The following is a 26022-nucleotide window of genomic DNA, read 5'->3' as shown; positions in this document are numbered from 1 at the left end:
TATTGTGCTGTGCATGTGTTAGTGAAAATCAAACGTAAGCATCTTTTTGAAAAGTACCTCCAAAGATCTGAAGGACCTCCGGAGACGAAAACGTGACGAAACGTATACGTGAAAATGTGTCACATGCTCGACAGTCGCGCACCTGTTGTCTTAAACTTTGTACCAGGTAAGAGCCATCAGCGCTCTCAATTTGTCCGGCCAAGCAGTTAATACCGTTTGCGGTATCATAATCTACAAAAATCTCTCAAACTAAAAGCCAGGATCAGCAGTTTGAGTCAATGTTTTACGCCCTTCAGTTTCTGTCGTAGCGTCTTTCCGAAAATATAAATTGCTGTGGATTTTTATGGGCATTTTATATACTTAACTATAAAATATGATCGTTTCAATTCTTATCTATGTTACAAAGTACAAACCATTGTTACGACTACACACACACACGCACTACACACACTACAGTAGCGAGACTCTGCTAAGTGCCAACAGGTCACCATCAAACCGAAGTTTTGATGAATCATCGCAATTTCCTGACAGGTGCTTCGGGTATTGTTAAGCACTGTCCATCTTTACAGCCTATAGAATATTGTAATGACTAAGGGATCTTTCATACAGCGACCCGTTATACAACCAGTCTTGTCCTGTGTGTCACCGGCTTGATTCTCAAACAGGGAACGCCGGTTCGATCGCTTGAATTCCCCTGTACCGGACTTGCTCCTTGATGGCGTTTGAGCAAGGTATTTCGGGACCAGTAAAACGTCATGTCCAAACATGGATCTGTTAAAATAGTGCTGTAAATACAGCGAGAACATCAACTCCAGTAGCGACGGATCTGCTAAAATGGTTCTGTAAATATACAGAGCTTCAGTGTAAAAGAGCCCTAATCATTCTTCAATAGCTCTCTACGTATTACGTATTGACATTTATGAAACTGTTACGCAATAGTGATGCTTTTAAACTCATGGAAAAACAATACATAAGATTGTATACCGTTTTCCGCATGGGGATTGGCAGAGCCACAACTCATATAATTAGCCAATGACACGGGGAAGAAAAATCCCCCATGACTCGACTAGTAGTGCCTAGCAGTAGTGTCTAGGGAGACAAAGGCATCGGAAAACACTCTAAGCTTGGAATTTTGGTGTTCTAGAACACATACATAATATACGTCTCGTCTAATCATACTCCGCCACGCTGCTACGGCTAATAGCCGGTACCAACGACTTCACGCGCCTCTGATACACGGAATCATTTAAGTTTTTCGGACAATCAGATGATTCAAGCCTGCAATGTCGTTACCAAACAAAGCACAGACTTACAAAGTGATTTCAACTTTTACAAATACAAATACACTTCATTGCATCAAAATAGAAAGAAACACTTCTCACCACACTTCACTCCACTCCACACACTTCACTTCGGAACTCTTATTACATTTCCGGTTTCCTTTCAGATCGAACCCTCTGTTCACGGAGGAGGAGGAACAAGAGGTAGTGATCATTGTGGACTCTCTCGAGTCCACTGAGGGAGAGGTCCCGGATCCGGAGCCACCACGAGTGCCTCGTCGAGCGCCCTCTACGTCCTCAGGTGGGTTACAAATTACAAAACTCAGTCATAGAATAACGAATAGTACTACTGAGGGGTGCCTGTGCCCAGCAGTGCGACGTATATCGGCTGTTTAATGTTTATGTTATGTATGTAGTGTTGTTAAATACTTATCTGAGAGACAGACTATCAGGTTACCAGAAATAGTGAAATACACTGAAAGCCGAGGTTGTTTCATATACACTTATCTCCTCAGGTTATGGCAGCGGCGGCGGTAGCCACGGTCGCGTCTCACCAGCACGCAGCGTGGCGGCGCCTGACCAGCACGAGGGCTCTCAGAGCACCTCCGACTCAGACCAGAGCCCTGACTGCACGCTCTCAAGGAGCCTGAAGGAGGATATTCGGGCATGTCTTGGAGGATGCAGGTACGTCTATACCACACTTATCAAAGAACGATCGCTTCATGGAGGCGACGAATCAGCACCAGGGCTCTCAGAGCACATCCCTCCGACTGGAATCAGAGCTCATCCGACTCGACACGAGGCCCGACTGCACGCTCTCAGGGAGCCTCAAGAGCTTGTCACGAAGGATGCTGGTATATGTTATCAAAGAAAGTGAAAGTGATCAAAGGGTATAATCATATTCATTTGGTAGTCGATAATGGCTATGGCTGATGTAGGTACTTAGCTGTACTGTACATTATTTTTGTCCTATACGTATTTGTAACTGTCCTTTTTTGTGTTAAATGCAATAGATAGTTTTTTGACTTTTGAAAAATGAGGTAATGCACAACGTAACCAAAACGGTACATAATGCTTACTTAGGTTTTAAAATCTCATTTTTTTTTATGTAGTCTTGCTTAGTTTGTTGTTAGCAAAATGCAACCTATCTAAAACGTTATGTGATAGGTGGGACTCCCCCCTTCTAAAAAGGTGGATGGAGCTTCACACTTTATAAGTTTGTATGTATTTATGATCGCCCGAATAATGTCTTACTAACACTAGTTTATAAGTCGTTTGTATACTAACCTAACATTCTATGGATTTTGTCCGAAATAAACGATTTTTATTTATTTATTTATTATTATTAAAACCCGACGTCCACTTTCAGATGGGAAAAAGACGTAGGCGACGTGGTAGAGGCGGCAGTGAGGGGCGCGGGCGGCATCAGCGCTGCGCGGGCGCGCCTCCAAGCAGCGTTACTGGCGCTCCACGAGCCGGGGGTTCGGCTGCCCAACCGGGGGCCCTCGCTGCCTTACTGCGGCCCTGGCGTGCGGCCCGGTGACGTCACCATGATGCCTAAGAACACTGAAATGTCGCTATTGGTGAGGTTTTTAAATTTGTTTATTGCTTTTTGTTGTGATTTGTTTTTTTTTTGTCATTTATGAAACAAAAAAAGAAGGTGCAGGTCGTGTCGTATCGGGAGGTGAAGGTTTTGGCGGGAAGAAGAGAGGAATGGCGATTACTCCACCGACAAGAGTGTAGCTCTTAAATAGAGAGAGAGAGATTGCTTTTTTTTTACTTACCCAGTTTAGGCTTTAAATTATTTTTATTCCTTTTTACTTTTCTATAGAAATAGAAATGTTTTATTGCGACCATGTGTTCATACAAAACGTGGTGTTATAAAATAAAGAAGTACTTATCAACATAGACCCGGTAAGGGCATGCAACTGGTAGAGAGGACAACATACTTAATTAATCAAATCAAAATCAAATCAAATATACTTTATTGCACAGAACTAAAATTAAAATAATTAATTAATTATTTTTTTGAATTATTAGTCAGTGATGAAATTTATATTTATCATTGTATATTTTATGTTTTTTTTTTTAATCAGGACTTCTTCCTCCGACCCACTTTTCTCACTCAAAGGCAATGGTAATGGTAATATTTCCGGCAGTAAAATGGCGCAAAAGTCATGTAAAAACAACTTTGTTACCTAGCCTTAAGGAAGGTAAGATAGTACAAGAAAGAACAATTGGAAAAACGGAAGCAAGAGTCCTTAGTATTAAAGAGGAATATTCCCACTGTACTAATTAAAACTTGTAACAATTTCCATCACAAAAAGCTCTTCTCACATGATATTCCCATTAAAAAGTTGCAATAGTTCAATAGTCCATTATTACATAACATCTTTATACTTTTAAGTAGGTATGTCGGCAGAATTTTTATGATCCGATCAGTGATGTGCCATTCCCGGGAATGTTCCCAAAGTGGGAATGTTCCCGTTGTAAAAACTCTTTAATAGGAAGGACACTGGCTGCATTTCTTTTTCAAATTGTTCTTTCTTGTACTGTAATCTTATTTGCCTAAAGGTTAGGTAATAAAGCCCTTTTTACATAACTTTTGCGCTTTTTTACGGCCGGGAACATTCCCAAAGTGGGAACATTCCCAAAGTGAGAACATTCCCAAAGTGGGAACATTCCCAAATTGAGAACATTCCCAAAGTGGGAATATTCCCAAAGTGGGAACATTCCATTCAAGTGGGACATTTTGGGGAATGTGAAAGCAAATGTCTATCGAACTATAAGATCGTGTAATGCAATGTTGCCTAGAAGTGTCACGTAACCCACCTAAGTACCTATTGTATCACTTCTTGCACCAATAGAAAGAAAGAAAGAAACGTATATTAAAAGATAAGATAAGATATGTATTTATTGCATTCCTCATGTTTTACAGAGGTCTTAAAAATAAAAGAAAGTACAATCAGGAACTCTGTAAGCTTGAAATTTAAAGAAAAAATAGTAAAGATTATTTAAAAAAATAGAAATAAAAGATAGGTACATTTACAATTATTTATTATTTATTATATTTATTATAAAGGGACACCACAGAAACAAATATAAAACAAAAGATGGAATAACAGATATATCTAAAAAGCATATTGTTTGATTGTTCGCATTTTTTTTATATTCGTAACACTACAAGGTTGAGGGAAGAACTTTTATTGTTCAATACATTTTTCTATTAAAGCATATTTTTATGTAGCAGTCTGCAAAACGAATTAATTATCACACTCTTAAAATTATAACTTTTTAATTACACAAAATTAACTTTCGAAATCAAAAGGACTAGAAAAAGTGTGATTTTTTATAAGTTACAAGAAAAGCTGATAAAAGTATTATAAAAAGTTAAAAAAAAAAACAAAATATTTTGACTATGACTTTGAAATTTTATAAGCGTAGTAATACTTGCAGGCCAGTGTATAATGTAACGACCACCGTGGTCCAGTGGTTGAGCGTTGGTCTCACGATCCAGAGGCCCTGGGTTCGAATCCCGATGGGGACAAATCACAAAAATCACTTTGTGATCCCTAGTTTAGTTAGGACATTACAGGTTGATCACCTGATTGTCCAAAATGGAAGGCACGTTAAGCTGTTGGTCCCGGTTACTACGTACTTACTGATGTAAATATTGCAGCGTAATTTTGCTGCAGCGCAATCTTTTTGCTTATCAAGTTTTCTTTTTCTGGCTTTTTGGACGTATGCTATATTTAAAATTTGAAATATGAATTTGTCTCCATGGTTTGTTTGTTTCTTGACTTTTGAGAGATATTCTTTGTGGCTGACTATTGGTTTTCTTGTATTTTATCTGGAAAATCTAATTTAATGTTCTGTATGTGTTTTTTAAATGTGCTGTTTAAATTGTGAAACGTAAAACGTAATTTCTGGTGATATAATTATAGTATTTCATTTTCCCTGGTAAGTTCGTGTTGGTTTGCTCTTCTTTCTTCTTTTTCTTTGATTCCTCTTTTCAATTTTATTATTTATCGTTGTAGATAAGGGAAATCCCCTTGGGTTTTGGTTTTTTTACCTGGAGCTACATCGTGTGCGAAGCCGCCCCATCCCCACGGATCCTATATATGATTCGAGTTGCGACTGCGAAGTCGCTACGATCGCTCCGACTCTGCGGTTCCTGTCACTTGCCGTTACCCGTTTCCTGACCCGAAGCTGTATCGCTTCAACGGTCCCTACGAGACGGACGGATCGACGGAATAACTACGGCTGCGAAGAACCAAATTGCTTTTGTGTTCCTTTTTATATTCCTGAACCTTTTTTTTAAATATTATTTCCGCTATTTGTGAATATTTATTTAGGAAGCCTTTTCAAAATTCTTAAAGCCCCGCGCGGCATCGTTTCTGAGATTGGTATTCCATTTGGCATAATCTTTAAAAAACTTTCGTTGATCAACGGAGGTAGGTGAGGTTCGATTCCTTTTTTTACTGTTGTTACCTTTTAACTATGTTCATGTTAATTTATAATAATTTAAATTACTTAAAACTGCATTTCCCATTAAATTTATTTAATTGCTAGCGACTCCTCTTCTTTATCGCTACATTTTTGGCGCCCGAACATAAGTAATTATTTCATCATAATTCGTATTTTTTTTTTCCCTTTTTTGCGGTAGGGCTCGGTCTCGAGCTCTAAAAAAAAATTTATTTTGTTTTCTTTGTTTTGTGTTTGTGTTTTCTAAGTGGCGTATTTGTCCAGTTTGCTACGTGTATTTTCTTTTTCATCTTTTATCCACTTTCGATTTCATTACACGATGGCTCAGAGTGCGCCAGTATCACCGCGCCAGGGAGGTGCGGTACTTGACGATGTTACCGTTATTCCCGGTAGCTTTATTTTGCCTTTAGCCAGTTCCCCGAAACCCAAGAAGCAGATCCACCAATGTGCGCAGTTTTCGGATGCTTGTCATCCTAAAGATTTTCCACTCCACAAGTGGAATTTGTGTTATGATGGCACAACCTGCATCAGGGAGTTTCTAATTACCCTTGATGAATATAAAGAAGCCAGAGGGGTACCCGATGACGTAGTTCTAAAGAGGTTCCACGAACTTCTGTCGGGTACTGCTCTGAAGTATTATCGCACGGTCCGTAATTCCTTGAGTTCATTTTCTGACCTCAAAAATATACTGCTTAAGACCTTTGACACTCCGGATTACAATTTCCACACCGAGCATCGTCTCCGCAATTTGAAGCAAGTCGAGCATCAATCGATCCGCGACTTCGTAATTGACATTCGCGACCTTAACAGCAAACTGCAGCGTCCAATTCCTGAGCAAGATCTTCTTAATATCATTAAGCACAATGTCCATTCCCGCTATTCACTTTGTCTCGCCACGAACAGGATTTGTGATCTTGAAACTTTAGTTGACATCTTGACCAACTTTGAGTCGTATTATCAACCTCCGCAATGCCATAAGGTTGTTTCTCCAACCAGCACCGCGACTCCTTCGTCCTCCACCGTGTGCCCGAAGTGCAATCAAATAGGTCATCCCTATAGGTACTGTCCTAATGTTCGAGGGAAGATTTGTTTTCGTTGCAAGAAACCTGGAGTTATTACGGCCAATTGTCCTGTTTGTAACGAACCAAAAAAACTCATGAACCACCGGGGTCGTTCTGGTTGTTCCCAGTCGATTTCTCCGGTGCTTAATTCTAATACGCGTGATAATCGTCTTTTTATTGATATTTTTATTTTTAATCGTCGTTTGAGAGCCCTTCTTGATTCAGGCGCTCAGACTTCTCTTTTAAGCGCGAAACTCGCGCGTGAAATCGGCATTCCTTTTGATGGTTGTTTTTCTGGTACTCCGGTCGTATCTGCTAATAACGCGCCGATTACCATTTTAGGGTCAGCCACCCTTACTGTCTCTTTTAATGGCCGTGATTGCTTGCATAAGTTTTTGATCGCTGAATCAATCACGTCTGATATTATTCTTGGTATTGAGTTTTGGGACAAATTCGGTCTCACCTCTGTTTTCAGTGCTGCCTTTAATGAGAAAGTAGCAGGCAACTTGTTCGTTCCTAACGGTTCCTTTTCAGGACCGGTTTGTATTAATGAAGTTTCTTATCCTCGGGTCGATCTTTCCCCGGAACAAGAGAAGGTTCTTGCTGAAGTTATTGTTGAATACGGCGAGATTTCTTCCGACAAGATTGGTTTAGGGAAGACTACGTGGTTGTCGCATAAGATTAATACCGTCGGCTCTCCTATTAAACAACGTTATTATCCTCTTTCTCCAACCAAGCTTCAGATCCTTAACGAGGAGATAGATAAGATGCTTGAGGCAGGTGTCATACGTCCCTCTCGTTCTCCTTGGGCCAGCCCAGTTGTGATGGTTACTAAAAAGGATGGTAGCGTTCGTTTCTGCGTTGATAGTCGCAAGCTGAATAGCGTTACAGTTCGGGATTCTTATCCGCTTCCCCGCATTCAAGATATTTTAGATAATCTGCGTGGTGCGAAGTACATGACGTCGCTCGATTTTCGTAGTGCTTTTTGGCAGATCCCACTTGCTGATTCGGAAAGTTGTGAAAAAACCGCCTTCATTGTTCCTCAACGTGGTCTTTTCGAGTTTGTACGTATGCCTTTTGGTCTTACTAACGCCGCTTCGGAGATGCAGCGTCTAACTGACCTTATCGTAAATTACGAATTCACTAATACAAGCGAGAACTGTGTTTTCGGCTATGTCGACGATTTGATTATTGTTTCCAAAGATTTTGATAGCCATATTTCTTTATTACGTCGCGTTTTGCACCGTTTAAAAGAAGCTGGTCTTTCTATCAACTTAAAGAAGTGTGAGTTTTGTCGCAAGGAAATTAAATATTTGGGTTATATTGTGAATGAGAATGGTCTTCAAACTGACCCCCAAAAACTTGAAGCTATCAGAGATTATCCCACTCCGTGTTCAGCGAAAGCTCTTAGGGCATTTTTAGGAATGTGTTCTTATTATAGACGGTTTGTTAATGGTTTTTCTTCAATAATTGCCCCGTTAACGGCATTGTTAGGGAAAAGGAAAGGTCGAGATCCTATCGATTGGAATCCTCAAGCTGATGCCGCTTTTAACAGGTTAAAAGAATCTATGATTAATACCCCTTTGATCACATGTCCCGATTTTACTAAACCCTTCATTCTCCAGTGCGATGCCTCATCTGTCGGTCTTGGTTCTGTTCTTTCCCAAAGTATTGATGGTACTGAACGTCCGATTGCCTATTATTCCAGGTTGTTTTCTAAAGCTGAACGCAATTACAGTACCACGGAGCGTGAACTTCTTGCAGTACTCGAATCTATTAAGCATTTTCGCTGTTATCTTGACGGAATGAAGTTTACTATAATTACTGATCATATTGCACTTAAATGGTTACTGACTTTGGATAACCCCACGGGCCGTTTAGCTCGTTGGGCAACGATAATTTCTCAATACAATTTCGAAATTGTTCATCGTAAGGGTGCTCTCAACGTTGTGCCGGACGCTCTATCCCGAATGCATATTAATCTCATATCATTTAATGAAGGTATCGAGCGTACCAGTGATCAGTTTTATAAAAAGGTGTATCAGGGTGTTCGTTCCTCTCCTCAGATGTTCCCGGCTTACTCTATCGTGGATGGAGTTTTGTTACGACGTGTTGCTCTCTCTTCACCGCTTCAGAAGAACCCTTGGAGAGTCGTTTTGCCTCGTGAAAAGGTTGAGGAAGCTGTCTCGGAAGCTCATTCTAGTTATCCTTCCATACACCCTGGTGTTATGAAAACGTACCTGAAGTTACGTGAAAATTATTATTGGCAAAATATGTATAAGGATGTTGTTCGGATTTTAGGTCTGTGTGAGGTCTGTAAAGCCCATAAGATCGCCAATTGCCAGCCCCGTGGTCAAATGTTGTTCCCAAGGAGTGTTAATTCTCCGCTTCATAGTATCTCGATCGATTTAATTGGTCCATTATCTTGTGCGTATTATGGCTATAGATATATCTTGTCCGTTGTGGATATATTTTCAAAATATGTATGGCTTTTCAGCCTTAAGAGAGTTGATGCTAAAGGTGTTTGTCGCTTTTTAGAGTCTGACATTTTTCATGTTTTTGGCGTTCCACATCAGGTTCTATGTGACAATGCTACGGTTTTCCGCAGTCATTATTTTCGCGATTTTCTTATTAAATATGGAATAGACAACCCTACTTATACCCCTTATTATTCTCCTCAAGCTAATGTGGTTGAACGATATAATCAGAGCGTGGTTACCTGCCTTAGTATTCTTGTGCAAGATAATCATCGCAGTTGGGCTCGTATGTTGCCGAGAGTTAAGCTGTACCTCAACTCTTGTATCAACCTAGCTACTTCATTCACTCCCAATTTCCTCATGTTTGGTAGGGAAATCTCATTTCATGCCGTACCTGTTAATTGTGACCAGACTCAAGACAGTGATTTAGTCGAGAGTCGGGCAAGGCATGCAGCTAACCTTTCCCATTTGAGTGATGTTTTTTCTAAAGTAGCAGATAATTTGGCTTGCTCCTTTTTAGCTAACTCCAGACGCTATAACTCCCATAGATCATCGCCAGTCCTCACTGTCGGTGATATCGTTTGGAGAAGAAATTTTGCTCGTTCTTCCGAGGATGAATTCCGCTGCGGAAAATTGTCTCCGCGTTTTATTCGCGCTTTAGTACTCCAGGTGGTTTCACGACAAGTTTACGTCCTGCGTGATATGGATACTGGTCATGTCGGCACGTATCACATTAAAGACATTTTGAAATAAATTTACATTTAAATCCCTTCCTTCCGTCCGCGAAGTTTCACTTTTTTTTTTTTTCCTTTTCTGTGGCGGTGGTGCTTCGCGAAGTATGTTCATTCGTCCCTTAACTTTTTTTTTCCGTAATTTTTCTCCTTGGACCATCATAGTCATTATCATGCATGTTGTTTGTCATCACCATTGTCATCTATTGCCATGTCATGTTTTTGAACACCTGACACATCATGACGTGTCAGGGTGTTGGATTTATACGTCACGCTGACTATTTTTTTTGAAAAGCGTTGATCCCATTTTGTATTTGACACATGCGTGTTTATTTTCGCACGTTACTTATTTTAAACTTTGTATATTTTTGTAAACACTTTGCTTATTTGTTGTTCTTGTTTTCTTTTCTGCTTTCTTTGTCTAGGTTTAGAACCGGTTTGTTTAGGTTTTAAGTCTGCGTTGGCGCGTTCGCGACGTGTTCAATTTAGTTTTAGGTGCGTTCCTTGTTTTTTTTATATTCTTTCAAGGTTTCCTTGTGGTTAACCGCTTTGTAATAGTGATTGTGGTATTCAATCTGGGATCGTTTAGTTTTAGTATTTTCGTCTTGTCGTTGTTTTATTTCATTCTTGTCATTCTCATCCGTTTTGGTAGTTCATTTTACATCCACCTTACCCCTCTTTTTCGTATTTCGTTTTAGCTTTACCTTTGATCATGTCTACCGTTCCTACCTTCTCGTTTACACCTTCCACTGTTCTTGCACTTTACTTCATCTAGTCTTCCAGGTTTCCATTCTTCTCTCTGGAAGGGGGATGACTGCAGCGTAATTTTGCTGCAGCGCAATCTTTTTGCTTATCAAGTTTTCTTTTTCTGGCTTTTTGGACGTATGCTATATTTAAAATTTGAAATATGAATTTGTCTCCATGGTTTGTTTGTTTCTTGACTTTTGAGAGATATTCTTTGTGGCTGACTATTGGTTTTCTTGTATTTTATCTGGAAAATCTAATTTAATGTTCTGTATGTGTTTTTTAAATGTGCTGTTTAAATTGTGAAACGTAAAACGTAATTTCTGGTGATATAATTATAGTATTTCATTTTCCCTGGTAAGTTCGTGTTGGTTTGCTCTTCTTTCTTCTTTTTCTTTGATTCCTCTTTTCAATTTTATTATTTATCGTTGTAGATAAGGGAAATCCCCTTGGGTTTTGGTTTTTTTACCTGGAGCTACATCGTGTGCGAAGCCGCCCCATCCCCACGGATCCTATATATGATTCGAGTTGCGACTGCGAAGTCGCTACGATCGCTCCGACTCTGCGGTTCCTGTCACTTGCCGTTACCCGTTTCCTGACCCGAAGCTGTATCGCTTCAACGGTCCCTACGAGACGGACGGATCGACGGAATAACTACGGCTGCGAAGAACCAAATTGCTTTTGTGTTCCTTTTTATATTCCTGAACCTTTTTTTTAAATATTATTTCCGCTATTTGTGAATATTTATTTAGGAAGCCTTTCCAAAATTCTTAAAGCCCCGCGCGGCATCGTTTCTGAGATTGGTATTCCATTTGGCATAATCTTTAAAAAACTTTCGTTGATCAACGGAGGTAGGTGAGGTTCGATTCTTTTTTTTACTGTTGTTACCTTTTAACTATGTTCATGTTAATTTATAATAATTTAAATTACTTAAAACTGCATTTCCCATTAAATTTATTTAATTGCTAGCGACTCCTCTTCTTTATCGCTACAATATGTAGTCGTTACATGAGCCATGTCAGGCGCCTTTGGCGGCTCAATAATAACCCTGACACCAGGGTTGATGAGGTTGGTAATCTACCTCATAACCCACACGATAAGAAGAAGTGTGTATGTAATTTCATTTCATATTCCGTCCTTAACCTGACACCTTCTGGGCATACACCTCATCCACTAAATCCATCCACGCATAGTAATAAAAAGGACCGGTAATTACATGTCCAAAACAACAATATATCACGAGAAACGATACCCAATTGTCTAACCTTAAGGGCGATAATAAACCCTTCATATAAGTTGATTGATTGTACAGTCAAATACAATTGTTGTAGGCAGTAGAGTCCAGTCCAGCCAATAGTTATTGGCATAAGAGGTAAACTTACAAAAAGTCACGAATTAAAAAACTTATGAAAAGAAATAAAAAATATATTATTACATAACATAAACATAAACTGCCTATATACGTCCCACTGCTGGGCACAGGCCTCCCCTCAATCAACCGGAGGGGGTATGGAGCATACTCCACCACGCTGCTCCACTGCGGGTTGGTGGAGGTGTTTTACGGCTAATAGCCGGGACCAACGGCTTAACGTGCCCTCCGAAGCACGGAATCATCTTACTTTTTCGGACAATCAGGTGATTCAAGCCTGAAAAGTCCTTACCAAACAAAGGACAGTCTCACAAAGTGATATTATTACTTACTTTTTTATAATGGTGGCACAGTTGATTTTTTTTATGCATCTATTATTGTTTATTTATGAAATGAGCAGTTTTTTTTATTTTGCTGAAGTTTTGAAACCGGACACGTCATTCAAACCTGATTTCCGGATAAAAGTTTTTGTTTAATCAAGAAAAACGTAATAATAAGTCCGACATTTTATCACGTATTTCTATGACGTCACAGTGTGCTTTTTCATATTAATTTCGTGTTTTGACGTTTAGTAAAAAGTAACTGATTTGGCTGTATGTGTTTGTCTGTCCGTCTTTCACGGCAAAAAGGAACGACGTGATTTAAGTGATTTTTAAGTGGAGATAGTTGAAAGGATGGAGAGTGACATACGCTATTTTTGGTCTCTTTCTTACCCCCACTTTCCTAAAATGGGGGGTGGAATTTTGTATGGAGCAACCCGCAATTTTTAAGGTAGAAAGCTAAAAATTGGTGTGCAAACTAATTGTGACTAACAAAAAAATCCAGCATCATTTTTTTTTCAAATCTGCTCCCAACCCCTTCAAAATGGGGGTGAAATTTTATATGGAACTTTTCGCAGTTTCAAGGTAGGAAGGTAAAAATTGGTACATTAGGGAAGCGGAGGCCTGTGCCCAACAGTGGGACGTATATAGGCTGTTTGTGTTGTGTTGTGTGTGTTAGGGAAGGGGAACCATGTTACCCTGAATTTAACGCGAGCAAAGCCGCGGGCAAAAGCTGGTCACACATAAAAGTTTGCCATTTCGAATAAGCTAAAACAACTCATCACAAACTGTATTTTAACGCTGACTGTACCAAAGCAATTACTTCAGCCCTTCAAGCCCTTGAGTGCAAAAAACAATAATTTAAACAATTTCAACAACAAATCGATATTGCATCGTGATGAGAACGACCTGCTTTGTAATTGAACGGCGGTTAATTTAAAACGTGCGATAATTGCTGCAACACATAACATAATCTAGCATCGCGCCTGTATCCCAGGTGGGATAGGCAGGGGTGAATAGTGGTGCCGATTCGAGCAATCACCGACTTGCTTGTCAAACGGGGAGCGCCGCCGGTAGGCTAATATACGTAACACGATAAAACTTTGTCACGGTTTTTTTATTTTTTACCTGACGACATAGCACCAGGCACCTTCTGGGCGAGCTCGCTCCATCTTAGGCCTCGTCAATGCCTTCGGGCAAGTCTGGGGCCAAGAGCAAACCCATCAAAGGCATTTTGTCTTCTTTCACCAATGAGTTAATCATTTATCTCAAGTGCAAAAGTTCACTAACACAGATTTTGTATGAAGTGTCCGGGGTGTGACGTTGGTGAGGTGTGGGTACTCAGTTCATCTTGCGGTGGACTACCCCAATCGGGATATAGTCGTCGCCAAAGTCAAGTCGACAAGGGGTTTTTTTTTTAAATAAAAAGAGCACTCAGCGTTTGAGCACGATCCAGAATGACCATTTTTTTATTACCTTTGATGGGTTTGCTCTTGGCCCCAAACTTGCCCGAAGGCATTGACGAGGCCTAAGATGGAGCATCTCGCCCAGCAGGTGCCTGTTCACTCTGGTCTTGTAAGCACCCAGGTTATATGCATTCGGAAATACAGAAGACGGCAGAGAATTCCAATCTCTAGCGGTGCGCATAATGAAGGACAATGCGATACGCTTCGTATGCATGGTTGGGATATGCACCAATTAGGAATGGAACCCGGCCGTACCTCTGAAGTCCGAAGGTCTTAAGCAGCGATTTGGGTGAAAATCCCCAAATTATATGTATCGACGAACAAAGATTAATTGTCTTTTGTTACCAACTGTTAGGAAACCCTCTAATAGAGTTGACATTAACAGTAATCAACACTATTATTTCAAGATGACGGCCTTTCAAACTTGAGTACTTATTTCTAATTTGACTCTAAGCCGCTTGCGCAAGCACTCCACCAGTTCATTCAATAGGTACTGTTGTTGCGTCAATCATGTTGAGATCACTTGATTGATACTTCAATACGGGGTGAAATAGTCTTGGAATTCTATCAATCAACTGGTCTAAAATGTGGTAGGTATTAGGTTACTTTAGGATTGATATAAGTTTTAGGTTTCCTTGCTAAAGCTATCCCATAGGTAAACCAGTGTACTTAAATAAAGTTTTAAATAAAAATTAACGTCTTATGACGACTTCCGTGGTCCAGTGGTTTGAGCGTTGGGCTCACGATCCGGAGGTCCCGGGTTCGATTCCCGATGGAGACATATCACAAAAATTACTTTGTGGTCCCTAGTTTGGTTAGGACATCACAAGCTGATAACCAGATTGTTCGAAAGTAAGATGATCCGTGTTTCGGAAGGTACGTTAAGCTGTTGGTCCCGGTTACTACTTACTGATGTCGTTACATGAGCCATGTCAGGGACCTTTGGCGGCTCAATAGTAACCCTGGGACCAGGGTTGATGAGGTTGGTACTCTACCTCATAACCCACACGTTAGAAGAAGAAGAATGTCTTATAATGTAGTACCTATACAGGACGCAGGACGGAAGGGGCAAGTCACAGGTACTGTACCTGAACCTGACAGAGGACAGCAGTAACTGTCAGTATTATTCAGAGGCGGAAGACAGGAGTCCTAATACGGCTTTTAAATGGACTCCTCTGGGCGCCATCTCACTCGCGTCAGATAGAGTACTGCAGGGCGGAAGGCAAGAGGGAAACCACTGCCCTATTGTTCCCTAAAAAAGTAGCGTGGAGAATGCTATACCGACAAAAGCGTCTTAATGATGATAATATAGTACCAATTTCAGGCGTTATGCCAATATTCCAATATGACATAAAAATTGGGGGGCGTATTGCCATTAAACACTTATCTATAATAATAAAGACTGAAGAGAAGAAATAAAACTAAGGCTGCAGACATTAAGATCCCATCGACTTCCGACGTCCGCTCACACTCGTCCATTTATTCAGAGTTCAGACGATATAATTCCACCCAGTGCCGCATTAAGGGTTATTCATTCATTCACTCGTTCATTTTAAAATTAAAATTATCAATCATCCGTCCCTTTCCTTCTCGGCGGATAAGAAAATGACAAATATATACACCAATGACCTAAGATTAAGTTGGTGCCGGGAACATTTTAGTGATGGGATTTTTTGTGATTTTTGTTCACAGTTCACCCAAAAATATCACGGCATACAATTCCGTACAGACTCATTTCTCGAAAAAGGCTTCCGGAGTACCGTGTTATTGGGCTTTATGGGTAAATCCGGCACTGATGCCAACTGATACGATCTAGAGTTTCGTAAGCGAAGAATAATTTAATAATAATATACTGTTCCAATGAAATAATGGCATCTACTATGGAAGTCATAACGTAGTTATGCGTCCACTACGCGTTTGAACGTGACGTTTACGGACGTTTGTGTTGCGTAAGGAAGCTTGAATATTATTGTTCCAACTATTCCAAGGCTCCAAATATGAATGTTACGTAATGATTTTATTAACCGTTATTATGATATACAGTGATTTATGCTCAATGTTAATGTTCGATACTTTAAATGCAACGAATATCTTCATCTCCCTAGCATTATCACGTTCACAGGGTCCTAACCTGAAAATTTGACAGGTCCGGTTTTTTACAGAAGCGACTGACCTTTCAACCCGCGAATGGAAAACTAGCCCAATACAGGTTAGGTCACATACCTCCCAAAATGCATTTCTCGGGAATTTCGTGGGTTTCCTCACAATGTTTTCCTTCGCAGCACGGTATAATCATTTATGATTCAAACATGAATTCGAAAACAGAATCGACAATCATTGGTTTAGGCCTGTGCTGGATTCGAATCTGTGACCTCAAAGTGAGAGGCAATCGTTCTCCCAATTGCGCTATCACGGTTTCCGTTGTGACAATCATTAGTTTCGGTAAGCTTGTCTGTGTGTAGGTAAAGGGATTTTGTACATGTTATAAAAATCACATAAATCTTTTAAAGTGCAATGTATACGTTTTTTACATTTTTTTAAGTTTACGCGGTTATTGTCATAATTAAAGCACATAGTAACGGGTTCTTACCGCGTTTAAATGGAGATATGAGACTCCCGATATTTCGGGATGACATCCCGTGATCATGGCACTTGCAACAGTGTCGAAATATCGGGAGTCTCATATCTCCATTTAAACGCGGTAAGAACCCGTTACTATGTGCTTTAATTATACGTTTTTTATTACAATAAGATTCCCATTGACATTCAGAATTTACCTTTGAACAGTTTTAAGGCAGTAAATAAAGATAATCTTTGTAAAAAAGGTTATTATAAGATTAGTGATAACCTAGAAACCTATTAATACATGGGATTAGCTGTCTAGGAACTGATATAAGGCAGCCAAATTACAAATACAGCTTCTTTTCCCCGGCTATGTATAGCCAACCTGTAGGTTGTGAGAAGCCGCAGTAGTTTTAGGCGGATGACACGTACGTTATGTAAAAAATGACGATTCAAAGTATCACCTACTCAATAAAGATATTTTTGGAGGTTTTAGTAGAGGTTTTTTATCTATTTACCTCTCACAGTAGCAAGAGGGCGTCCACGGTCCAGTGGTTGAGTATTGGGGTTATGATCCGGAGATCCCGCGTTCGAATTCCGGTGGGGAGATATCACAAAAATCACTTTGTGGTCGCCGATACTTTTTAGTGCATTAGAGCGGGACATATACTGTCTAAAAAACTAAGCCGTTTAAAGTAAGTTTCGTAATAAGTTTGCATTATAATTTCGCAGTCCATTGATGCCAAGTCGGTCATTGCTACTAGTTAGACGTGACCACACTGCGCGATGTACCTCTGTATTGATTTGGTATTCCGCTGTGTAAGGGAATAATGTATGAATACTGAGTTTTGGGTCGAGGTACGTTGTATTAATATTCCTTATTCTCTGGATGAGGCTCGCGATCTGCCAGGTTGAAGTTGAAGTCATCATCATCAGCCCATTAACGTCCCCACTGCTGGGGCACGGGCCTTCCCTATGGATGGATGGGGAGATCGGGCCTTAAACCATCACGCGGGCCCAGTGCGGATTGATGGTTATTAACGACTGCTAATGCAGCCGGGACCAACGTCTTAACGTGTCTTCCGAAGCACGGAGGAGCTCGAGATGAAAACTTTTTTTTGGGGCCACCCATCCTATGACCGGCCTTTGCGAAAGTTGCTTAACTTCAACAATCGCAGACCGAGCGCGTTTACCGCTGCGCCACCGAGCTCCTCATATACCTCTACCCTAGAAGTTGAAGTATTCTTGTTTATTCTTCCTATGTCGTATATTATAGGGAGTGCAATTCCGATCTCGCAAGATCTCGTCTATTTTTTCGGGATCAATCCCGAATTCGAGATTAACGGGATTAGGCGAATCTCCTTGAGTTATACTTTTTGTTTTGATTATGCAGATTTCAAAAAAAAAACTTTATTATTTAGTTCGTAATATTAAACAATAAAGGTTTTTGTTTTCTTTAAAAAAAAAATTGTTGTAATTAATCTCGCTATCACAAATAAACAGTTTTCATCGTTTTCAGACATCCTAATTTTACATTTTTTTATGAACTAGACGAGATCCCGAAAATTTCGAGATCCCGTAGGATTGAATTTGCGATCAAGAATCGGGATTGCATTCCCTAGTGCAGGACAATGACCGGCCACCCCTGGATAAGGTTACTATTGACCCGCCACGGGCCCTTTAAGGTGACTTCCGAAGCTCATAATCATCTTACTTACGCTCAGTTTGGTAATGATTCAGCCTGCAATGTCTGACATACATAAACTCAATTCAATTCAATTGAATTCTCAGTTATTTAAGGCATTCCATACACGCACACGCCCATTTCCCACCGGGGTAAGCAGAGACTATGGAATCCCATTTGCTTCGATCCTACCTAACACACTTCTCTTGCTTCCTCCACATTCATCAATCGCTTCATACACGCACGCCGGTTCAGAGTAGATCGTACTAAACCTTTTCTAAGGATATCTCCAATTTGGCCAATGTAAGTCCTTCTAAGTCTTCCTCTGGTATTTTAGCCGAACAAGTAGCCTCATAAAGTGATAGGTTACATATTTTATGTGACATGATAACTTCCGAGCGCTGAGAATCGAAGTCAGGAGCTCCGTATTGCAAGCTGAACGCTTTAACCATTGTAAGTACTGTCGGAGTTTATTCAAGAGGCTATTCAGTTGCCTGGAACAAATTGCTTTAGAGAAATAAGGCCGCCTGATTGTACTATATTCATGTGCAATGTCTGTCTATAGATATTAGGTTAGACTACGAGACAATTTCCAAAAGGTGGGTGTTTATACTATACACCTCTGCCTACCCCTTTGGGGACACAGGCGTGATGCTATGTTATGTTATATTTCTTCCAAAGGACAGCACTTCGTCATGATAATCCATTGATTTACTAGCAGTGCGCTTACAGCAGTGCAAACCTTGACTGTCGCTTATCAGGTTATTTATTGTCAGGCCTCATTGCATTATTGCAACATCTTCATTTTGGCATAATTTGTACTAAGTATTTACTAGGATGCTTATTATGATAATACGGCCTCTGTGGTTCAGTGGCTGAGTGTCAGGCTCACGATGAGGAGGTCCCGGGTTCGAATCCCAGTAAGGACATATCACAAAAACCTAACCTAACCTATATATGGAACACTAAGTAATTTTTGTGACATGTCCCCACCGGGAATCGAACCCGGGACCTCCGGATCGTGAGCCCAACGCTCAACCACTGGACCACGGAGGTCGTTGAACTCACGCTTGTAGATAAATAATCAGAGACAACTTGCACTCACTACTTATACGTACGAACCTTACGGTGATAAAAGGACTGAAAGAGTTACTAATGAGGAAGTGCTAGTAAGAGTAAGGCAAAAGAGGCAAATATTGAGAGTTATTGAGGACAGAAGAGGCAAGATGATTGGACACTTAATAAGACACGACGTATTTATTCAAAAACATCATAGAAGGAAAGCTACAAGGAAAGAGAGGAAGGGGAAGACCAAGAAGATCTTACATGGAACAGATTAAAGAGAAGGCGAACGTCGTGTCTTATAAGGAGGTGAAGAAATTGGTCTTTGATAGACAAGAATGGAGAATGCTACACCGACAAGAGCGTGGCTCTTAAATTAGTGATGAAGGTGATAAGATCATCCCATCCTTTTCTTTCTGTCTATCTTTTTGTTTAGACTCTGGTCGGTTGTTGAAGCGACCTACCTGCGTTTACTAGCAGAGGTCTAAAAATACTTTTTTAAATACAAGTTTGCAGAGTCACCAAAACTATTTGCTTGCACATACTAATTATGACATCTACCACTATCACCTGTGGATAAAAACAAAAAAAAAAACATCAACAAACAGCAAACCACTCACTGCCACCACTCCTTCCATTCTAACCCTTCTGACTTTCAATTTAAAGTCCATTCCAACTGCAAAACTAAGTTTGCTAAAAAGCACACGTGTTGTTGAAGTTTGCGTTCGGTTTTAGCTACTCTAGGCTTTATTTAGAGAGGAATAAAGTGGTGTAGGATGGTGGCGGTAAGTTGGTGGAGTGATATGCAAAGTGGGCAGTTGCCACACTGGTCTTGAACTACATTTTGTAGTGAAACATTCGACTACAGTTGAGCAATTGGTCAACTGCGGTTTAATCCTGCACTCGAACAATCGCGGTATATCCTTTTAGGTGTAGGCGATTTGCAAATGGCAAATGTCCTGTCCAGAATGATGGACTGACATGGCTGCATGCCGTAACGGCCTTCGTTTCCGGAGGTTGATCGTTGGACTCGCAGTCTGGAAGTCCGGATTCGATTCCCGTTCCCATTGTCACTTTGCGCCTGTCCTTAAATTGGTAAGAACATGCTGGCTTCAATCAGATGATTATCCGAGAAAGGAAATCTTGATTCGATTACTCTAGCGACTTCAGGAGCCGACCCCGTCGGCGTGGTCGACGGTCAATTAATTCTTTCAAAATATATTTAATCTTAGTCGACGCCCTGAGACGAGGCTCACCTGCTGGGAATCCTCAAGCGTGTTGTCTTCATTTGATGTACTGGGTGAGAGCCCTCAGAATTCCGTACGAGTCACTGCCATCCGAGGCAACCCTAAAGTAAGTCATAACACAACATAAGCCCACGACTATATCCCAATTGGGGTAGTCAGACCTACATCCGTCGCAAGATGAACTAAGTACTCACACCTCACCCACACCCCGGACACTTCATATAAACAAGCTCGTTGTACACAGACACTACACATTGACGTTATCGTACACGCGCTGTGTGTGTGACGTCTGACGCCATAAGATTCAAGTCTAAACTGTGTTCGAGGGGGGGTGGGGTATACCTAGCTCAGACGCTGGTGGGGAGCGGAGAGTTGCCGTTCTACACGTAGTATTATTTCTTATTCTATGCCTCACCGAGCTTTCTGTTAGACCAATGATAAGTGGTCAATGGGGAAAAAACTGTTATATGTCCATAAGATGAAGATCTTTAGTGTTATTTGATTACAATACGTATCATATTACGTTCTGTGAAACACAATAGATATATCACATAACCTGGCGTAACCTACATTTTAACATGTAGTAACCTACATTTTCTTGATACTTGATATCAAGTATCAAGATTGCATATACCTACTTACTGTTACTTGTAACAGTAACCTACATTTTAACATGTAGTAACCTACATTTTCTTGACACTTGATATCAAGTATCAAGATTACATATACCTACTTACTGTTACAAGTAACAAAAAAAAATGTAGGTTACTACATGTTAAAATGTAGGTTACGCCAGGTTATGTGATATATCTATTGTGTTTCACAGAACGTAATATGATACGTATTGTAATCAAATAACACTAAAGATCTTCATCTTATGGACATATAACAGTTTTTTCCCGATTGACCACTTATCATTGGTCTAACAGAAAGCTCGGTGAGGCATAGAATAAGAAATAATGCTACGTGTCACCACCAGCGTCTGAGCTAGGTATACCCCACCCCCCCTCGAACACAGTTTAGACTTGAATCTTATGGCGTCAGACGTCACACATACAGATGCGCGCGTACGATAACGTCAATGTGTAGTGTCTGTGTACAAAGCTACAATCACCCTCATTACATCTTCACACGTAATAAATAATTATACGCACTTATTTTTTTTTGTTGCGCAACATTTTTTTTTAAGATTTACTTTCCCTTGTCATGAGTCGATTGAAGAGATGGGTGATCGATTATAAATTAATCAATGATAATAATAATAACAAAAAAAATATTCTTTATTACTCAAACAAGGTACAATTTCAACACTTAACAGCGAGCCCTGCACTAGGGATCATCCTGTATCGCAGTAGCTCAATGAGATACAATTTTCGCTTAAAATTAATAAAATTATACATCAAGTCCGGTGGAAACTTGACTTACTAGTAGAATACTACAGTTAAAAATTATATTAAGAAAGATAGGACATAACAAATCTTAGAATCTAAAACATTTAGAACAATCTTAAAAGAAATTGAGATCAAGATGAAAATACAACAAAATTTAAGTTATAAAAAGGACATGTAACAATAGAAGTATTAGGTATGTATGTGTAATAATTTTATTTAAAGAGGGGATATAATATAATACAATACAATACAAATATACTTCATTGCACCAGTATAAAAGGAAATATTTACAAAAGACTCTTAACTAAAGTAATAAGTAAAGTAAAAAAGTAAAAAAAAAAGTAAAGTAAAGTAGTAAGTTTATTTAACATTCATTAAAATAAATACCACAAAATAATTTAAATTAAAAAATTAATAATACAATCTGTCACATAATCAGTAACATACGTAACTTCGTCACGTCCAACAAGGCGTTTAAGTGTTCTGAATCTGACCTGGTCCAAACGAACCCATTACACTAACGGCATTGCCCCGTTGCACAGCCACTGACAGGCGTTGGACCAGGTAAGACGCAGACCTAGGGTAGTAGTAAGTAGTAAGTAATAAGTAGTAGTAGTTTAGGTATAATATTGTAAATATTGAAATAATAATTTAAGTTTATATTAACTTATGTGTCTAAGTTGCCGCCTTGGGCATATGACTGTATGGTAACTTATAGTTGTAATTATTAGATAAATAAATAAATAATAAATAAACTAAGTACATGGCAAATGGCAGCCTTAAATAAAGCGAGGAAATATGTAAAAAATAAATGATCGCGGGTGCAACGCACACTATAAGGGGATTATGTTTTTTTCTTGACTTAAATGAGTTTGAATTAACATCACGTGGTTTCTAATGTGCCCTGTTAAGGGTAATAAGCCCGTCCCCTATTACATAGGACTTCAACAGATTACGAGGAGTGGGTGTAAAGGTATACTTATACACTTCTGCCTACCCCTTTGGGAATACAGGCATGATGCTACGTTGTTTAACATACTTAAATCGAGCTTTCAGATCGTATCTCCAATTACTGTATACAAAACATAAATCTCTCGCCAACGAATCAATTAACACAAGTAATAATCGATAATTCGGTAATCGTTAATCGGCAACGACTGCTATTAAACAACAACGATTTTATCTTCCATCGTTCTGTTTAACGATTAATAAATGGTTATTTATTGTCTCTAAGCTAGGTTGTGCTTGTTTTGGTAGTGTTATAATTATTAATAATAATTAGTCGTTACATTAGTCATAATAATTTGTTATCTTTTTCTATCGTGTGGGTTGTGAGGTGGAGTACCAACCTCATCAACCCTGATGTCAGGATTACTACTGAGCCGCTAAAGGCCTGACATGGCTCATGTAACAACTACTTACTTACATCAGTAAATAGTAACCGGAACCAACGGCTTAACGAGCCTTCCGAAGCACGAATCATCTTACTTTCGGACAATCTCATGATCAGCCTGTAATATCCTAACCAAACTAGGGACCACAAAGTATTTTTTTTTGTATGTCCCCACCGGGAATCGAACCGGGGACCTCCGGATCGTGAGCCCAATGCTCAACCACTGAACAGTAACCTATTACTGTTGAAAACTTTTATACAGTCGGAACACCTATGGCCCTAAGGGATTTCATTATCGTTTCCATGATAGTGGGGTTATCCATAATAATGGATGATGGGCTTACCTGTTTATTCATCTTAATCATCATTAGTTTATCATAACCACATTAGGACTTCCTATCAGTTCATGAGAGTCATGTCTGAGACCTCTACAGCTTAATAACTCGTGGCTGACTTTGCAAACTAACGTATCTGCAATGTTTTGCTAAAATAATTTGAGTCTTATTGACATTAGGAAAATTTGCAAACATTTTGCGACGTCAAAAACGAACTTTATTTAGCACCACGGTTGCTGAGGTTGGTCATCTGCTTCACAACCCACATGATAGAAACAATTCAAAAATTCAAAAATATCTTTATTCAGAAGGTAACATAGTTACACTTTGAATCGTCAATTTTTACATAACGAACGTCTCATCCGCCTAAAACTACTGCAGCTTCTCACAACCTGTATAGCCGGGGAAAAGAAGCTGCAAGAAAAACCTCGGCACAGGGCCCTAGACGTTCTTTAAAAAAATAAACATAAAATATTTTTATACAATTGAAATATTCATTATTAAATACTCTTTATTCGAATACTATGATGGTGTACAATACAAGCTGGTAAGTGACATTATGAGTATGAAAACGATGCTAATTTAAAAGAGCTATTATACTATAGACTGCCGGTGTCGGTGTTTCCTGTATCTTATAACCTGGGGTCCTATAAATCACGGGTGAATAGGTATTTTCTGGATAAGCTCGTTCCACCGTCGATCTCTTCTTCTCCGCGTGGAAGAACGAAGTCAAGAGCAAACCCATCTTAATTGAAAAAAAAAGACGAATTTTTAAATGATAAGTTTTAATTTTAATACACAGTTTCTCTCTTCCCTTCAACGTTGCTGTGCCCTACAGGGTCTATATTTTAGTTCCTATGCCTATGTAACACCCCATTGTACAACATGGCAATAAATAATTGAGAATTGAGTTTCATATCACACACCCTTTGAAATAGATCAGAAGTAGCTTTCTCATTACTTGTGGCTCCACCCACCCTATTAAGGCTCACAGACGTGAATTTATATACAACTTTAAATTTGTATTTTTATGAAATGCGTAGTCAAAATCAACCAGTGAGTAAGCCCTTCACTTTATTAAAGACAGATTATATAAATTAATGTTCTTTCTTGTCTGTGATTAATTTAAATGTATATTATTAAATTGTCTTCATTAACCTTTAATGGTGGTGTTAAAATTCAGTTTAACCTTTAGCAGGATGATAGCTTGTCACCATTAATTAATTTATTTTTTTAAAGCATAAATGCAGTTGTAAGTTGTCTCAAGGGATCTAAAAAACACACTGAAAAACTATGTGGTCTAGTGGTTAGAGCGTTAGGCTCACGATCTGGAGGTCCGGGTTCGATTCCCGATGGGGACATTGTTGAAATCACTTTGTGAGACTGTCCTTTGTTTGGTAAGGACATTACAGGCTTGAATCACTTGATTGTCTGAAAAAATAAGTTGATTCCTTGCTTCGGAGGGAACGTTAAGCCGTTGGTCCCGGCTATTAGCCGTAAAAATGTCTCCACCAACCCTCAGTGGAGCAGCGTGGTGGAGTATGCTCCGTACCCCCTCCGGTTGATTGAGGGGAGGCCTGTGCCCAGCAGTGGGACGTAGGCTATTTATGTTATGTTATGATGTCATATCCATTTTTCGGGACTATGCGGGAGTTTTGGAAGGCGTGCGTGTAGCCGAAGCCAACACGTAGAGGCCCCTTATGACAATTTAATCTAAATGTGGCGTGACACCAACCGGCGATCTCTGTAGTATGCATTATGGGCACACCCCGGACGCTTCATACAAATAACCTCGTTTTACACAGACACCACATATTGACGTTATCGTACACGCGTATCTGTGTGTGTGACGCCCGTACGATTCAATTCCGATTCCCGTACGATTTATGTTCGACAGGGGGTGAGGTATACCTAGCTCAGACACTGGAGGGGAGCGGAGAGTTGCCGTTCTATACGTAGTTACTTATTATTCTTTATTCTATGCTATGGGAGAGTACTACCCAACTTGATCAGCTGGGCAAAAACCCATTTAAGTCATTCTTCAACGACTTCGATTCTGTTTTCACATTTGGCTATCAATTTGTGTATATTTTGCAACTATACCTATTGAAAAACGTATTTAGGTAGTTCCCTAGGACGAAGATAGAGTATGAAATTCTGATTACTAAATAAAGGCAGGAGAGATCTAAAGGTGACAAAAAACGTTTTTGTTTTTCTATTGAAATTATTTAAAAATTTTAATAAAGAAAAACGTAATAATAAGTCCGACATTTTATCATGTTTTTCAATGATGTCACAGTGTGGTTTTACATAAGAATTCCATAGTAATTTCATGCTTTTACATTTAATAAAAAGTAACTGATTTGACTAATAGTTGGAAACTAGCCTGCTACGTCTCTTAGTTTTATTTTTAGC

The 26022-nt window shown here is 39.5% G+C and overlaps 1 protein-coding gene and 1 long non-coding RNA gene across 2 annotated transcripts in view; one reads left to right on the top strand and one right to left on the bottom strand.

Moving 5' to 3' along the window:
- Window positions 1–26022, bottom strand: part of LOC126374253 (uncharacterized) — a 260701-nt gene that overhangs the window by 21523 nt on the left and 213156 nt on the right. The window lies entirely within an intron of this gene.
- Window positions 1–26022, top strand: part of LOC126374216 (uncharacterized) — an 83485-nt gene that overhangs the window by 34853 nt on the left and 22610 nt on the right. Inside the window, exons 3-5 of the mRNA XM_050020725.1 lie at window positions 1448–1581; window positions 1796–1964; window positions 2650–2863. Of these exons, the coding sequence (XP_049876682.1) occupies window positions 1448–1581; window positions 1796–1964; window positions 2650–2863 (517 nt within the window). The remainder of the gene's footprint in view (window positions 1–1447; window positions 1582–1795; window positions 1965–2649; window positions 2864–26022) is intronic.

This window comes from Pectinophora gossypiella, chromosome 17 (assembly GCF_024362695.1).
Source record: "Pectinophora gossypiella chromosome 17, ilPecGoss1.1, whole genome shotgun sequence".
Classification (NCBI taxonomy): domain Eukaryota; kingdom Metazoa; phylum Arthropoda; class Insecta; order Lepidoptera; family Gelechiidae; genus Pectinophora; species Pectinophora gossypiella.
Note: the sequence above shows the minus strand (reverse complement) of the source record. Positions and strands in the feature narration are given on the sequence as shown.